At 41.0% G+C, this 18,909-nt stretch overlaps 1 protein-coding gene across 1 annotated transcript in view; it reads right to left on the bottom strand.

Moving 5' to 3' along the window:
• Positions 1 to 807: 807 nt before the first annotated feature.
• The window catches only part of LOC119651428 (daxx-like protein), a 104,882-nt gene continuing 86,780 nt past the window's right edge, over positions 808 to 18,909 (bottom strand). Inside the window, exons 3-5 of the mRNA XM_038055025.1 lie at positions 1,540 to 1,768; positions 1,309 to 1,489; positions 808 to 1,224 (exon numbers count right to left, since the gene is read on the bottom strand). Coding sequence (XP_037910953.1) covers positions 921 to 1,224; positions 1,309 to 1,489; positions 1,540 to 1,768 — 714 coding nt within the window. The 3' untranslated portion in view covers positions 808 to 920. The remainder of the gene's footprint in view (positions 1,225 to 1,308; positions 1,490 to 1,539; positions 1,769 to 18,909) is intronic.

Here is an 18,909-nt window from a genome sequence, read left to right as displayed (position 1 = left end):
AATAAGCATATACGTGTGCAGCTAAAATTAATCTAACGCATTTCTCCATACCCAGCCACACACACAGCCATATACACACGCATCGCGAGTAATGGACAGTGATATGCAAAAAATTTAAAAAAAAAGCCAAAAAAGGAAAACTGAAACGTCCCCATGGACCACGCCGTTCACTTTATATGATTATAACATCATATACGTCTTAAAATGCGAAATTTTGATCTTCTATAACTTTGTTAATAATAGTTGGATTGCGTTTTCATAATTTTGTTTCTATATTGTTGCCTACGCTGATGTTAAATTTTGCAATTCTAAGATGAGCTTAAGGGGGGTTTTCTGATAAATTTCTAAAACAGTTTAATGTACTATTACTAACTTTATTTGTGCAGATATCGGAAGGGGATGTATTTTTAGGCCTAGGTTTCGTATAGATGCATCACTGTGATTTTTTTCAGTTGGATAGGTTCTGAGAACGAGACCTGTTTCATTTTTCGGGGTACCCTTTTTGAGCCCAATCTCCCCTGTCAATGAAAGAAATAATATGAGTTTCGAAAAGTACTAATCGTGCTCTTTCATGATACTCCACACGACCCCATTCTGTGAAAAAAATGTATACCCTCTTTTCGCATGTTTGCGGAGCCCCACTTCAATACAACACGATGCCATTCGCTGAATGTAAAGGGACACACAAATGACATCTTTTCACCAAATTTCGTGACAATGCGTTCAGCCGATTGGGAGTAAATCGGGTGTGACAGATTTAAAAATAACTGGAAGGAATTTGTGAATTAGAAACAACTGAAATTGGGAATTAAAATACAAATTTTATATACAAACAAGAGTAAATAAGTCTATCAAAGTCACACAGCGTTTAGAATGTCAGAAAACAAATTTTTAATATGAAAGGCTGATTAATTTAAACACTAGGAATCATCTTCGTCAGATATTATTATTTCGTCAAGATTGTCGATCTCAGCGGCTATGTTATCTGTTCTTTCTTCCTCAATTTTGAGTGAGGCACTCTCGTCTTTGCTTTCATTTATTACGGATATGAAACTTTCGACTTCAGTTACAGCTTTATCGGTTTGCTTGAACCTCCCTTTGTTTATTCCTTGGCATTCAATATTTTGATTCTCCTTATCCGCAAGGTGAGAGTCCTGCATGTTCACACTTTTCTCATCGTTGGTTCTATACTCTTTTGCTGATAATTCTTGTTCTTTAGCATACCTTCAAGAAAATTTAATATGTTTATACAATAGATTTTATTTTATTAGATAAGGAATGTGAAAAAAACGCATGTAAATATTTTACCTGTCAATTATAGACCCAATTTTGGTATGAAATTTTTGATTCTCCGCTAGTTTTGCATTCAACTCTTCATCTTCTAATGCAGGATCGGGACTCACCCCTGCAAAATGTGCTACAGTCTCGTACAAGTCAGCCTTCCGTCTATTTTGTAATAACTTTCCAATTTTCAGGAAAGCATCTTGAGCTGTAAGAAATGTTGTTAGAAAAAATATAAAAGAAAACTAATCAACAAACCTATTTTTTTCATTTCATCATTTCGAAGTTCAAAACTGTAATGAGTATTGCAATGTTCTAAACATCGCAATACATCGAAAAAATCGGGGAATGTTTCTGTTCTATTCACAAAGGCTTGAAGTGTTTTATTAAACTGTGGATAGCATGTTCCTTGAAAAGTAACCGGTTTTTTCACGGCTCTGTGGGCGTGTCTACTTTCTCCAGTTAAGTCACAAATTTTATCATAAATCTAGAAGAATAAATGGAATTTTGAAAGGTATTTTCCGTTTCAAGTACTTTCATTGAAATGTCAGAATATCTTAAAATTAAATGCAGATATGTACATATATCTAATAGTTTGAAAAGGAAACTTTCGAAATATTAAGGGGGTCATCTCGTGTGCAGGCCATTTTTTTTGTTTTTTTTTTAGAAATTTTACGTGAAGAACTGGAGAAAGATACAAATACGAATTTTTCACCATAGATTTACTAATATCTTGAGCGTGTATAATAATTTTTCCAGCCCGATCCCATAGTTCGCTATTGAAATACAGAGCAATGTATACACCCATCTCCAAAAAATATGTTTTTCTTCTGCCACACTAGAGGACCACACTAAATGAATCACAATTATCCTAGCTTTGGGACCGTAGAAATATGTTTTGAATAAGTCGTGAAAATTTCAAAGAATTTCGTTGGATAGATTTTCGGCTATGGTGGCAACCGATTTTCAACATGCAGTTTCGAGAAAAAAGCATTTGAAAAGTAGAATGCAATTTTTAGCCATAAAACCCTAGTTGGCCATTAATCTACTATACCTAGTCCATAAACCTTAGGTTTCTTGCAGAAACACATGTATAGCCTTGGCTTCAATTTTTGTCCTTTTAGCGAAGTCATTCGGACCGATAAATACGAGCTTTATTACAGCGATCGACATAAATCTGGCATGTGACTTATCATATGTTAACACTGTAATTTCCGAACGACTCCGAATGTCAAACCATCACTTTGCCCATATATTCCACACAATATCTACATACAATTGATGCAAAAAAATGGCGTTCCGCGGATCTGACACACGGGATGACCTCCTTAAACTCAATAAGGTAAGGCCTTTGTCCAGCAAATATGGTTGCTGGCAAGGAGTTATTCTAAATTTTTTTTTTTTTAAATTGTTTTCTCATATTTTGATAGATAATACATTCAAGAATAACTCTACGGCTTCAAATAAAGTTGTTCTAGAGTTTTAGTGCAGGAAAGCGATGGAGTTCAAGATGGTGAAGCACTTCATTTCATCACATCCGGTGGAGTTTCGCCTCCTGTGGATGAAGTAGCCAGGGTTACAACCAAAATGAAAAATCGAAATAAAGGTGTGCGGCTGTGGGCTCCGGAATACCGTTTTGTTTGCTTCTTCTGTGAGTATATTTGAGTGTAGAACTATCCCATTTGTACGTAGCCCGTTACGTATATGCATTTAGCATTTCAGATTTAGTACTTCGGGTTGTAAATTTACACGGTAAAGATAAATTTAAACTACTGTAACTTTGTTACCAACAGTATGATTTTGATCAAACTTGGGGATAATATGCTTCATGTTATATTTTATACTACTACCAACTTTTATAACTCTTGGATAAACTTACCCAAAAATATGGTAATATACTATTATTAACTTAATTTGAACAGATATCGATATGGAGAGTATTTTGCGGCCTGGGCATCATATAGAAGCAGCTTCATGAATTTTTCGGTTGGGTAGTTTCTGAGAATGGGTCCGTTAAAGGAATCATCACTTTCTACCCTTCTTATACCCGCCTTTCTAACAATTCTCAAAATTAAGACCAGCTTCGAAAAGTGCAAATCGAGACCTTTTATTTGATACCCCACATGACTATATTCGGTGAAAAAAAATTTTACACCCCCCTTTTACATGTATGGGGACCCCCTAAATCTCAACGTAGAAGGATATCACTCACTGCATGTCTGGGGGTTCACAGTTCCCACCTTCTTACCAAATTTCGTGTCAATCGATATACTCGTTTCTGATAAAAGTGCGTGTGACAGACATACGGACGGACAGGCAGACAGACAGACATTGAACCGATTTTAATAAGGTTTTGTTTTGCAAACAAAACCTTAAAAAAGGCTGGGGAGAATAAGATTCTTCTTGAGTCGAATTTTAATATCTCATTCGAATGTCAATTATTCTCGTTAATTATGACGTCAGCATCTTATTTGTATGGCTTAGGATGCTGTTAATTCGCATGAAATTATTAAGCTTGAACTGCTATAACTTTGATACTAATAATTGGATTTTCATGTGGCGTGTGTGTGCACGAGGCTGTCCTCTATGTTGGTGCAAAGTTTAGTACTCCCCGGATAAACTTAAGGGGGGTTTTTCAGTAAATTTCTAAAAACTAGTAATATACTATTAGTAAGTTTATTTGACCAGATATCGGAATGGGAGATCTCTCAAGGCTTAGATTTCGCATAGGTGTCTTACACGGCCGGGAAGAAGAAGATTCTTCATAAATGCGACTTTAATATTTCACGCGAATGTCAATTATTCTCGTTAGATATGACGTCAGCATCTTATTTGCATGGCTTTGGAAGCAGTTAATTCGTGCGAAATTGCAGTTTGAACTGCTATAACTTTGGCGTTAATGGCCAGATCTCCATGAAATTTGGCACGTATATCGAAATATTCTCCTCTATGCTGTCTTTAAGGAGGATTTCCAGTAAATTTCTAAAAGTTGATAATATACTATTAGTAAGTTTATTTGACCAGATATCGGAATAGGACATATTTTGAGGCCTAGATTTCATCTAAGCGCACTTTCCCGTTTTTTTCGGATATTTGGGTTGTTTCCGAAAATGAGTCCTGTCTCATTTTAAGTGTGTACATTTTGACTCCTTTCTCATGCACTTTGCAATTAACGCCAAAGTTAATGTCAGTTTCGGAAAGTACAAATCGATACCTTACATTTGATATCCTATGCGGCTATATCGGGTTAATTTTTTTATAATAAAATCCCCCCCTTTGCATGTATGGGGAGGTCCCCTTTAAACTCCACCTAAATTTATGTCACTCGCTGTATGCGTGGGATTTCATAGTTCCCATCTGTCCACGAAATTTCGTTCGGATCGGTTTAGCCGTTTTGGAGAAAAGTGCGTGTGACAGAAAGACAGACAGACAGTGAATCGATTTTAATAAGGTTTTATTTTACACAAAACCTTAAAAAAACAAGTAGGAATACCGAAAGCTCACGGTTCAGGTATAAAGGTTTTGTGTTCATCTTTCCGAGAAACTTCTATGGATATTTTTTCCATCCATATATAAAAAAATAAATCCAACATATTCCTTTATATTTTTCCGAACAGACAGATATTATTCGAGACATACGTACATACTACCGCCGTAGATATTACGCCCACCCTAAACAAACAAACTGCCTATTACCGAATACTATACATATCCATGCACGTACATAAATTGATCGTACCCATATTTCCGATTTACTTCGCACACAAAAGCATACATCTATTGTACGTATCATATATTAAATCCCGCTGGTTTAATGTACAAATATTTCTATCAGAATTAAATACTGCCCACAAACTACATTAGCACGTACCATACAAACGCCCACATACACATATATGTCTGGCTGGAGTAATTGATATTGATATGCAAATGACTAAAAAACTAAAACAAAATATCTCTTCCATATAAGTTCGCTTTGTTTTGGTATTGACGAATTGATATGTGATGAAGACGTCATGACACGTTCCACAACTAGTACGGCGTCATCATGAAATTCACAAAAATGCAAAGTTTCACCCTCTATAACTTTGTTAATAATAGTTGGATTTTCTTCAAACTACTAAATTGTGCCTAATGTTATCCCTTATACCAATGCCAAATTTTTTGCTTCTAGGATGAACTTAAGTGGGATTGTCGGGTAAATTTCTAAACTGGGGAAATCTACTATTATTAACTTTATTTGTGCAGTTATCGGAACCGGGTTTATTTTGCTCCCTGGATTTCATAGAGATGCTTCATTGCATTTTTTATCAGATTTTTCGCAAATTGTGCCCTATGTATCTCTTACACCAATGGCAAATTTTGTACTTCTAAAATTAACTTAAGGGGGTTTGCCAGGTAAATTTCTAAAATGGAGAAAGAAACTATTATTAAGTTTATTTGTGTCGATATCGGAACCGGATGTATTTTGAGGCCTGGATTTCGTAGAGATCCACCACTGTGATTTTTTCAGATTTTTTGGTTGGATAGGCTCTGTGTGTCTGGATAGCTGAATGGTTAGAGAACGGGGCTGTTGTACGGAAGATCGCGGTTCAAGTCTTACTGATGGTAAGATTTGACGAGTCAAATCATTCTTCTACATTTCACGCAATACCAGAAACACGATCATTTTCGAAAAATACTAATTGAACCCTTTTATCTGATACCTCACATGAACATATTTGGTGAAAAGAATGTGCACCCCCCTTTCACATGTATGGGAACCCACACAAAACCTTGAAAAGAATTACTAGTTACTCAAAACAGTCAATAGGTCCATTAAGGACATAAATATAGTAAATAGCACTCTCAATATTAGTAATTACATTTCGAACCTGCAAGAAGTATTAACGACTACCGAACAGGGGCAAGTAAACCCTAAGGGTAACAGAGACGACTTTGGAGGAGTTGCCAACCTGGTGTCTCAGTTGATTCCAATATTTACTCAGGACAAATTCCTACTTTACACTTCGAATTAAACTTTTTCTTTGGATGTTGCAAGAGTATAGCCTGCCAATTGATAATGGCAAATTAGCCTTCAACCTTTGAGATGGCGGAGAAGCTCCTTGCAAAGAACTACCTACATATCACGAGGAATTGGTTAATAAATTGCTAACATTGAGGCAATTACCGCTCGAATCCTTAATTACTTTCTTGTCCAGGTTGAGATAACATTTTGGAGCATGCAAACCGGCAGCGGCTAAAGGCTTCTGCTGTCAACACTGTGAAAAAAAAAGTTGCCAACCCATATTTGTGTCAGTATCTTCTTCACTTACACTTCTTAACCTTGGAAGGAGTAGTGCAGAGAACAGTGGATATGCAAAAGTTGCAGTAAAGGCGTTTCCATAATGTAGGACTAGGCTGACCCTGATCAATGTGCGAGGTCAAATAAAAGCAGCAGAATCACTTTCAAGACCATTCGACATCAACAACGGTCTACGACAAGAGGATGCCCTATCATGCGTCCTCTTTAACCTGGCCCTCGAGAAAGTGATCCGTGATGCTGATGTAAATGCAAGAGATACGATCCTTTTTAAGTCCACCCAACTACTGGCCTATACTGACGATATCGACATGATGGAAAGAATCACCCGAGGCGTACAAACTGCCTTCATCCAGATCGAGCAGGCGGCCATTGGGGCGAGATCTTGGGCTGCACATCAATGAAGGCAAGACAAAATATATGGTGGCAACGTCAGCACCAAAACCAACCAGCAACATCAAACCGCACTGGTCAAACAGGAAGAATAAGGATAAGAGAATACAACTTTGAGACCGTTGACAATTTCTCCTATCTAGGGTCGAAAATCACAACCGATGAACCTATTTCAGCTTACAAAAACTGACTGTTCCGCCCGAAACGTCTCACCATAGGGTCAAAGCTCTTACTGTACAAGACTATGATCTTGCCAGTCCTCATGTATTCCTCGGAAACTTGGGTTCTTAGCAAGGGAAATTGAGAACTCTTGGCCGCGTTCGGAATTTTTGGCCCCCTACATGAAGTTCGCCGATTCCGTAGCCTACACAATGACGAAATCTATGAGCAATATCATGACCGTCCGGTTGTGGATAAAATCCGGTTCAATAGGTTACGGTGGGTGGGTTACTTAATCCGTATGGATGAGAATGATCCCACCCGGAAAGTCTATGAGGGCCATATCTATGGTAGAAAAAGAAGAAGAGGCAGACCCTGCCTAAGATGGAGCGATGGCGTAGGCCAGGACGCCAGACAGCTTTTAGGGATGTTGAATTGGTGGATCTCGGCGCAAAATCGGGATGTCTGGAGTTCCTTATTAAGGCAGGCCTAGACCGACATTGATGATGATAATGTAGGTACAGAAAACCCGGTTTTCCCCGGTCCTTTTGGTGCACCACCACCAATTTTTATGTTTTGTTCTTATGTGAGGAATTCTCTAAGCTCGGTATTCCATTCGTACCTAGTTGAAAATGCAAAATATTCCTTCGCTAATTGCTAAACTCCAGATATATATGTACGTACAGTACAAAACCATAAATATTGTTCTCATCCCAAATAAACAAACGTTGCCCATCTAAATTGATCTAACGCATTTCCACTTTACCGCGAGCACAAAAGCATACATATATGTACTTAAAGTAAATATCATCGGTAATAAGCCACATGTCTATTCAATTTGAACGCAACCTTACAACCACATACATGCATATATAGCTACATGCATCTCAACTCATTTATAGTGATATACAAATAACTAAAACAAGTCGGGAAACCGGAAGCTGCACGCTTAGGTATGAAACGTTTTGTGTATTTCCTATATAAAGACTTTTGAGTGTGAAATTGTCCCATTATTACGTTACATGTAATATACGCATATATTATGTGGGAATATCTACCTTCGGGTGATATTGACATTCAAAATCTTGAATTTCCAAAGAAGTGACAACTTTGACCTATTGTAACTTTGTTAGTAATAGTGCGATTTCCATCAAACTTGGTAGGAGCTCTATATTATAGCCTACATTGCTGCAAAATTTTATGGTGCTAGGATGAACTCAAGGGGGGTTCTGCAGCCAATTACTGAAAATTATAATAATATAGTATTATTAACTTTATTTAAAGGGATATCGGTATGGAAGGTATTTCAGAGTCTATTCACCATATAGTGGCAGCCTCTTGATTTTTTCAAATTTTACGGTTGGGCAGTTTCTGAGAATGGCCTTGGTAAATAAATGATCAATTTCGACCCCCCTTTCCAACAAATGTCAAAACTAAAAAACAGCTTCGGAAAGTACTAACTGATACCTTTTATTTGATACCCCACATGACTATATTTGGTGAAAAAAAATGTACACCCCCCTTTTGCATGTATGGGGACCTCCCCTTAAATTCGACGAAACAGGATGCAACTTACTATATACGTGAGCGTTCACAGTTCCCACTTTTCCACCAAATTTGATGTCAATCGCTGCTAGTCTCCCAGAAAAATGCGTGTGGCGGACAGACAGACAATTTTAATAAGATTTTGTTTTACACAAAACCTTCATGAAAGGTATTTCGAAACCTAGGCCCCATATAAAGTTAGCTTCCTGATTTTTTTCGGTAGTTTCTGAGAATGAGTCTGTTAAAGAAATGATCACTTTCGACAACTCGCACTCCAACAAATGTCAGAACTAAGACCGTCTTCGGAAAATACTAACCTTTCATTTGATACCCCACATGACAATATTTGGTGAAAAAAAATATTTACACCCCCTTTTGCATGTATGGGGGCCCCCGTTAAATTCAACGTAGAATAATGTAACTGTATATATAGCATTCACAGTTCCCACCTTTCCACCAAATTTGGTGTTAATCCCTATAACCATTTCTGAGAGCGTGTGACAGACAAACAGACAGTAAGCCGATTTTAATAAGGTTTTGTTTTACACAATTTAAATGGCCCCATTGTTATTTGGTCAATGGTCACTTTATATGATAATGAGGTGATACATGTCTTAGAGTGAAATAAATTCATCTGAAACGCAAACCTTGTTTAACTTTGTTAATAATAGTTGGTTTGCATTCAAACTTTTCAGAATTATGTCCTATATGATCACCTATGTTGATGCCTCAACTTAAGAGGAATTTTCCGGTAAATTCATAAAATATGGTATTATAATATACTACTATTAACTTTATTTGAGCAGGTATCCGAATGAGATGTATTTTGAGGCCTAGATTTCACCCCATTGTCATTTTTTCAGATATTTCGTCTGGACAGGTTCTGAGAACACAACCTGTTTCACTTTTTGGCTGCCAAGCAGTTAGCCGACACCCTCTCCCAATATAGGGCTGATGTAACACCGTTGCAGGAGATGAGTTGGGCAGGCAACGGTTTTCTGGAGAAAAGTCACTACACAATATATTGTAATAGCCACCCAGCAAATCATGTGCTTGGAGTAGGTTTCTTAGTCCGCCAAAAATGGCTGTTATTGGCTTGGAAAACATAAGCGAACGGCTATGCACTCTGCGCTTGCGAGGCAAATTTAGAAATATAAGTCTCATCAACGTTCAATTGCCCTTGCGAGCCAAATTTAGAAATATAAGTCTCATTAAAGTTCATACTCCTGCATAGGAGACTGCAGAATCGGAGGATACTTTCTACCAGGCAGTAGAGCGAACCCTGTCCCCGGTATGATATCAAAATTATACTTCAGGATTTTAACAGCCAAGTAGGGAGCTAGTATTCAGGCGATACGTTGGCTTCCATAGCATACATAAGGATACCAATGATAACATCATCATCATCATCAACGGCGCAACAACCGGTATCCGGTCTAGGCCTGCCTTAATAAGGAACTCCAGACATTCCGGTTTTGCGCCGAGGTCCACCAATTCGATATCCCTAAAAGCTGTCTGGCGTCCTGGCCCACGCCATCGCTCCATCTTAGGCAGGGTCTGCCTCGTCTTCTTTTCCTACCATAGATATTGCCCTTATAGACTTTCCGGGTGGGATCATCTTCATCCATACGGATTAAGTGACCCGCCCACCGTAACCTATTGAGCCGGATTTTATCCACAACCGGACGGTCATGGTATCGCTCATAGATTTCGTCATTGTGTAGGCTACGGAATCGTCCATCCTCATGTAGGGGGCCAAAAATTCTTCGGAGGATTCTTCTCTCGAACGCGGCCAAGAGTTCGCAATTTTTCTTGCTAAGAACCCAAGTTTCCGAGGAATACATGAGGACTGGCAAGATCATAGTCTTGTACAGTAAGAGCTTTGACCCTATGGTGAGACGTTTCGAGCGGAACAGTCTTTGTAAGCTGAAGTAGGCTCTGTTGGCTGACAACAACCGTGCGCGGATTTCATCATCGTAGTTGTTATCGGTTGTGATTTTCGACCCTAGATAGGAGAAATTGTCAACGGTCTCAAAGTTGTATTCCCCTATCCTTATTCTTGTTCGTGCTTGTGTTTGACCAGTGCGGTTTGATGTTGTTGGTTGATTCGTCTTCGGTGCTGACGTTGCCACCATGTATTTTGTCTTGCCTTCATTGATGTGCAGCCCAAGATCTCGCGCCGCCTGCTCGATCTGAATGAAGGCAGTTTGAACGTCTCGGGTGGTTCTTCCCATGATGTCGATATCGTCAGCATAGGCCAGTAGTTGGGTGGACTTGAAGAGGATCGTACCTCTTGCATTCACCTCAGCATCACGGATCACCTTCTCGAGGGCCAGGTTAAAGAGGACGCATGATAGCGCATCCCCTGCTGCTTTTATCTGGCCTCGCACATTGGTCAGGGTCAGCCTAGTCAGTCTTATTAATTTCATCGGGATACCGAATTCTCTCATGGCCGTGTACAGTTTTACCCTGGCTATGCTATCATAGGCGGCTTTAAAGTCGATGAACAGATGGTGGAACTGTTGTCCATATTCCAACAGTTTTTCCATCGCCTGCCGCAGAGAGAAAATCTGATCTGTTGCTGATTTGCCTGGAGTGAAGCCTCTTTGGTATGGGCCAATGATGTTCTGGGCGTATGGGGCTATCCGGCCTAGCAAGATAGTGGAGAATATCTTATAGATGGTACTCAGCAACGTGATACCTCTATAATTGCTGCACTGTGTGATATCTCCCTTTTTATGTATGAGACAGATTATGCCTCGCTGCCAATCGTCAGGCATTGATTCGCTGTCCCATACCTTGAGCACAAGTTGATGAACCACTTGGTTTAACTGGTCGCCTCCATATTTAACCAATTCGGCTGTAATTCCATCGGCTCCTGGCGACTTATGATTTTTTAGCCGAATGAATTGCACGGACTGTTTCTCCTAAACTTGGTGGTGGCAGTATTTGTCCGTCGTCTTCAGTTGGCGGGACCTCCAACTCGCCGATGTTCTGGTTGTTCAGTAGCTCATCAAAGTACTCAACCCATCGCTCTAATATGCCCATTCTGTCGGAAATCAGATTTCCCTCTTTGTCTCGGCAGGATGAGCATCGAGGTGTATAAGGCTTCATCCTGCTGACTTGTTGGTAAAACTTCCGCGCCTGGTGCGGTTGCTCCCTGTACTTTTCTAGTTCACAGACTTGTTGGTTCTCCCAGGCTTCCTTTTTCCGTCTGTGAAGTCGCTTCTCCGCTCGACGGAGTTCGTGATAAGTCTCTGCGCGTGCCCGCGTTCTTTGAGAATGCAACATTACTCGGTATGCGGCATTCTTCCGTTCCGTTGCTAGCTTACATTCATCGTCAAACCAGCCGTTCCGACTCCTTTCGCGGCTGGGGCCAAGTATATTTGTGGCCGTATCCATGATAACGTTCTTCAGGTGGTTGTGAAGATCATTAGTTGATGCTTCATCTCCAGGTCCTCTATTGACTGCGGTTATTGCGGCATCCATTTCCCTCTTATAGGTGTCGCGGAGAGTTGTGTTGTGGATGGCTTCAGTGTTCACTCTCACCTGATTGTCAGAGGGGATTCTAGGTGGTATTGTTATTCGAGCTCGGAGCACCATGCCAACGAGATAGTGATCCGAGTCTATATTGGCCGCCCTATATGTTCTGACATTCATCAAGGCTGAGAGGTGGCGGCGTTCGATCAACACGTGGTCAATTTGGTTGAAAGTGGTCCCGTCTGGAGAGGCCCACGTATGTTTGTGGACCGCTTTCCGCGCAAACCAGGTACTTCCAACAACCATTTCGTGTGACCCTGCTAATTGAATAGTCCGCAGTCCGTTATCATTTGTTTTTTCGTGTAAGCTATGGGAGCCAACGTATCGCCTGAATACGGGCTCCTTCCCTACTTGGCTGTTAAAATCCCCAAGTATGATTTTGATATCATATCTGGGACAGGCTTCGAGGGTTCTTTCTACTGCCTCGTAGAAGGTATCCTTCTCCGACTCTGCAGTCTCCTCTGTAGGGGCGTGAACGTTTATGAGGCTTATATTTCTAAACTTGCCTCGCAAGCGCAGAGTGCATAGCCGTTCGCTTATACTTTCAAAGCCGATAACAGCAGGTTTCATTTTTTGGCTGACTAAGAAACCTACTCCGAGCACATGGTTTACTGGATGGCCGCTATAATATATGGTGTAGTGGCTCTTCTCCAGGAAACCGGTCCCTGTCCATCGCATCTCTTGCAACGCTGTTACATCAGCCCTATATTGGGACAGGGTATCGGCTAGCTGCTTATCAGCTTCATCTCTGTACAGGGAGCGCACGTTCCATGAGAAAATGCGCAAATCGTTGTTCCTTTGTCGTTGCCGGGTCCGTCGTTTTAACATCCGTCCTATCCGAGGCTCCTGTTGTGGCTTCGTAACAGGTTGTTTTCCGTGTAGGGTTGTCAGCCCTACCCAACCCCCAACCTGGAGGACCAGTTGGTACAATTTGTCCCGATAACGGACTGCCGATTATTAGCAGTGTCACACGAAATGGTTGTTGCAAGCACCTTGTATGCGCGTAAAGCGATCTACAAACGTACATGGGCTTCTCCAGGCGGGATAAATTTCAACCAAATTAACCATGTATTAATCCGACGCCTTGGTGAATGTCAGAACATATAGTGGGGCCTAATATAGACTTGAATTACTATCTCGTTGATATGGTGCTCCGGGCTCCAATAACAACACCACCTAGAATCCCCTCCGACAATCAGGAGGGAGTTAACACTGAAGCCACTCACGGCCTTCCGTAATACCTATAAGGGGGAATGGATTCCGCAATAATCGCAGTCAACAGAAGTCCTGGAGATGAAGCACCGACAAATTTTTTTCACAATCACCTGAAGAACCTTATCATTGTTATGGCCACAAACAGACTTGGCCCCAGTCGTAGAAAAAGTCGAAATCGCTGGTTCGACGATGAATGCAAGCTAGCAACAGAACGGAAGGATGCTAGCATACCGAGTAATGTTGTCAACAGATTTGTGAACTCGCAAAATATAGGAGCAACCGCACTAGGCGCGGAAGTTTTACTAAAGTCCGCCTTATACACCTGGATGCACATCCTGCCGAGGCAAAGAGGGAAATCTGATTTCCGACAGGATGAGCATATCGGTGCGATGGGCTTGGGTATGTTGATGAATTACTTAACCAGAACATCGGCGAGTTGGAGGTCCTGCCAACTGAAGACGGCGGACAAATAAGATTCCGTGCAATTCATCGGCTTAGAAATAATAAGTCGCCAGGAACCGATGGAATTACAGCCGAATTGTCTAAATATTAAGGCGACCAATTACACCAAGCGGTTCATCAATTTATGCTCAAGGTGTGGGACAGCGTATCAATCCCTGACGATTGGCAACGAGGCTTTACCTGTCCCATACATAAAAAGGGAGATATCAGGCAGTGCAGTGGCCCATACCAAAGACGCTTTACTCCAGGCAAATCAGCAACAAATCATATTTCTCCCTGCGGCGAGCGATGAAAAAACTATTGGAATATGGACATCAGTTGCACTATCTTTTCACCGAATTTAAGGCCGCATAGCCAGGGTAACATTGTACATGGCCATGAGGGAATTCGATATCCCGACGAAATTGATAAGACTGACTAGGCCGACCCTGATTAATGTGTGAGACCAGAAAAGAAAGAAAGTAGCATCACTCTCGATACCATTCAACATCAACAACGGTGTATGACAGGGTGTATTTAACCTTGCCCTCGAGAAAGTGACCCGCGATGCTGAGGTAAATGCGCTCGGAACGTCTCACCATTGCCTGGTTGTAGATAAAATCCGGCTCAATAGGTTGCGGTGGGCGGATCACTTAATCCGTATGGATGAGGATGATCTAGCCCTGAAAGTCTATAAAGGCAATATCTATGGTAGAAAAGGAAGACGAAGCAAACCCTTCCTGAGATCGATCGATGGCATAGAACAGGACGCCAGACACCTTTTAGGGATATCGAATCGGTGGACCTCGGCACAAAACTGACTTTTTGTCCGGGAATTGAAAAATGGCAGGGCCTCTTGGGCAGCTGATGTTCTCAAAAACCAGAACCAATACCACACCTTTCCAGATAACTTTGGGGAATTTAGAACCGGAAATTCTACCCTTTCCCAGAGAATCGAAGAAAGGATGATCGTTATGCTGGGTCTACACGCTTGCCAATTCCAAACCGTTCACAAATATTTATCCATGTGTGCGTATCAACGTCTTCATCGTGCAACCACAGCCAGAGATGTACAATAAGTTGCTAAGCAAGTTGTTCGTTAGCACGAGATTGCACGTGTACAATTTCGCTTCAACCGCAACTTACCGAAAAACGTGTAATCTCGGTGCAAACAACAACTTACTTCCACGTATGTGGCTAGCATTAAGCCGGTTCAACACGTTTGCTGCTATAACCCAACGGGAACTAAAGGCAGAGCTTCCTTAAAGATTCATTTACAATTAGTGGCAATTGATCTTAATGGAAGAAAAAGAAAGAAAGGAATCTGGAATGATACTTTCATCGTGATCGTGATTTGACGTCGGATACCAATCAACTCAGCTGTGAATGAGTACCTGAATCAAATCAGGGTAATAATCTCGGGCGAGCATAATGCTGACCACATTGCCTTCTACAGGCTACCAAAATCGTGTAGTGTACCGTCGCGATCTTGAATGAAATACTCTAACACACTCACTTCAAGATCCTGATGCAATACGGATTGTTGTGCCAACGATTATTATAAATAAAGTATTGTTTTTTAACCATGCGGAGCTTAAAATATTTTTGATGCATTAGTTTCCTGCTGGGAAACTCCGAACACTCAGAAATGTGCGAGGTGAGCTGTAACTCGCTTGCAACTGAATTAAGCTAGCTATCAAACAAAACAGTTTATCCTCACGTTTGGGTTACGACGGTTTTTGAGGTTTGGCAGGTGTGTGGTTGCACAAGATCGCCTACAAGCGCTAGCAACCAAGCTAAATACCCTATCCACACGTTCCCGCTTTCCCTTTTCTCTTAATCGGAGACCAAACACAAAAATCCGGATAGCTCAGTGATTAGAGCACTGGGTTGTCATACGGAAAGCCGCGGTTCAAATCTCACTGGTGGCAGTGGGATTTGTATCGTGACTTGACGTCGGATACCAGTCTACTTAGCTGTGAATGAGTACCTGAGTCAAATCAGGGTAATAATATCGGGCGAGCGCAATGCTGACCACATTGCCTCCTACAGAGTTCTGTAGTGTACCGTTACGGTCTTGAATGAAGTGCTCTAACACACTTCAAGGCCCTGATCCAATATGGATTGTTGCGCCAACGATTAGTATTATCAAACACAAAAATGACCAAAAATTTGATTTTTTTTTTATTGCATTAAATATTGTCTTTTTTCTGTAAATTTTGATATAAATATTGTAAAGATCATAAAACTGGTCGACCCATTCCATCAAAAAGGAATAAGCAAGTCCGAATATCGGAGGTTCGTGCTTCGGGTATAAAGGTTTTATATTCATCTTATGTGAGAAAGTTCTACGCACTTTTTTCCATCCGTATATAACTACAAATCCAACATATTCCTTCATATTTTCCCAAACTACAAGATATACTTGTATGTACATATTACAGACATAGATATTATCCTCATCCTAAAACAAAATAATTCTTTGTGACCCCCAATCCCTTTCAGCTCAATTTGTTGTGGTATTGACGAATTGATATGTGATGATGACGTCATACACATTGTAGAAACCATGAAATTATAAAAAAACTGGAAAATTTCACCCTCTATAACTTTGCTAATAATAGTTGAATTTTCTTCAGACAAATTGTGCCTATTCCTTACATCACTGCCGCACTTCTAGGATGAACTGATTTTTTAAATTATTAACTACAGATATCGGAAGCGAATATGTTATGAAGTCTAGATTTCGTAGAGATGCGCCACTGTGATTTTTCTGAGAACGAGACCTGCTTCATTTTTTGTTGCACACATTATGAGCCCTTACTCTTCTATGTTCCACCCAACATCAGAAAAAACACTATTTTCGGAAAGTATGATACCAACTAAGCCCTTGCAGCAACCCGAGGTGATCATCGCAGTTCAGGAGGCATACACTGCAACCTCACATCGATCACGGATATCCTCAATTCGGATGTGATCAAAACGTGTCACGCACTAGTCCAATGCAACATGTTCGTCTCCATTGTCGCAAGACGCCGTTCATTGTCTTTTATATTCGGCCAATACTCACAACTATAAAGAGCAGCAGACGGACGACATTGCGGTAAATTTTAGATTTGAGACGTTCGTTGATACGTCGATTACAAAGAACACCAGTTGCGGAATGCCACTTCATCCAGGTTGCATTAATGCGTGAAACAATTTCACTACGCAGCTCTCCATTGGCTGATACCATTGCCCGAGATATTTAACTCGCTCAGGTCTGGGCAGGTTACTGCAGCTGGTAGCGCTGAGCAATTTAAATATCTTCGTTCATTGCTTTTTATAGTCGGCCAACACTCAGAACCATAGAGAGCGACTGGACGGACGACATTGCGGTAAATTTTAGACTTGAGACGTTCGTTGATACGTCGATCACAAAGAACACCAGTTGTGGAATGCCACTTCATCCAGGTTGCGATAATGCGTGAAATCATTTCATAACGCAGTTCTCTATTGGCTGATAGCGTTGTCCCGAGGTATTTAGATCGCTCAGTTTTGGGCAGATAGATTACTGCCGCTGAAAATGATTATACCTGTTTTGTAGGGATCGGTCGTCAAAAATTCAGTTTTGTTTAGACTTAATCTGAGACCGTGTTGCATGAGGCGATCATTCCATTTTTGGACAAGTTTCTCGAGATCAATTTTGCTATTGGACCCTTGGAAAACATTATCTGCATAAAGTAGTGTATAGGGCATTGTATGTTGGATGTCCCGTGCGACGGTTTCTATAACAAGGACAAACAAGAGTGGTGAAAGGGCGATTCCTTGATCAACACCAGCAGAGACACGAAGCGGGTTTGATACTTCGAACTTTACTTTTCGGATCGTGGTAGAGCAATTGAATCCAGCGCATGAGTTCTTCTGGCACTAACCGTTGTGTAAAGCATACCAGATGAGTTCGTGTGGCACACGGTCAAACGGTTTCTCTAGATCAAGAAATGCAATGTAAAGAGGGCGATACTTCTCACGGTGTTTCTCCATGTTGCTGTGCGGTTCAGCATGTATTGCGTCAGTAGTTCCGTAGTTATTGAAAAATCCGGCTTGATTCACGGTTATTTCAACCATTTCGTGAATACGATTGTCAAAAATGCGTTCCAAAATCGTCATACTATGGGAAAGTGCCAGATCGGACGGTAATTTGAATATTCTGCTGGACTACCTTTCTTTTTCCATATTGGAACTGTGGTACTTTCTTGCCAGTCAGATGGTGTTCTTCCAAAAGAATTCACTGAGCCACAGTGTTCGGTCCCATCTCTTCGCTCTCCAGAGCTCAGATGCGATGTCGTCAGGTCATGTGGCTTTCCCCGATTTCATTCGTTTTATTGAATCCTCCACTTCAGGTGCCTTGACAGGTGGAACGGGTCCAAATGTTGGCAATGATTGGAGAAGTGGGGGATGAGCAAATTCTTCAGTTGAAATCTGCTCGATGTATTCTCGCCATCTATCCGTTGCGGCTTGACGGTTGGTAAGCAAAGTACCGTTCCTGTCATTAACGCTACCGAAGTGTTCATTATCCTGTGTGCGTTCGTTACGGCTTTTAGCAAGTCGATACAGATCTCTCTCGCCATTCCGAGTGTCCAGTTTATCGTAAAGATTTTTGTTATGTTTCGCTCGGGTGACAGCGACTGCTTTCTTTGCTTCCCGGTTGGAATTCTTATAAATTTGCCAATTGGCGAGCGTTTCATCGCCGAGAAACTTGTACCTAGAGGCCTTTCTTTTCACGGACCTTCATTTCAACATCGTCATTCCAAAGCCAAGTATTTCGCTTGATGTACGGCTTGCTTGGCTTGGCGACCCCGAGGGTTGCAGAAGCCGCCTTGTTGATCGTGTCTTTAATTTGTTTTGACGATTCTTCCACACTCTTCCACACTCGTTATAAGTTTGCCAATTAGGAAGCGTTTTATCGTAGAAAAATTTGTGGTAGAGCCGTTTCTTTTCACGGACCTTCATTTCAACATCATCATTCCAAAGCTAAGTATCTCGGTTGATGT

This window comes from Hermetia illucens, chromosome 3, assembly GCF_905115235.1.
Source record: "Hermetia illucens chromosome 3, iHerIll2.2.curated.20191125, whole genome shotgun sequence".
Classification (NCBI taxonomy): Eukaryota; Metazoa; Arthropoda; class Insecta; order Diptera; family Stratiomyidae; genus Hermetia; species Hermetia illucens.
Note: the sequence above shows the minus strand (reverse complement) of the source record. Positions and strands in the feature narration are given on the sequence as shown.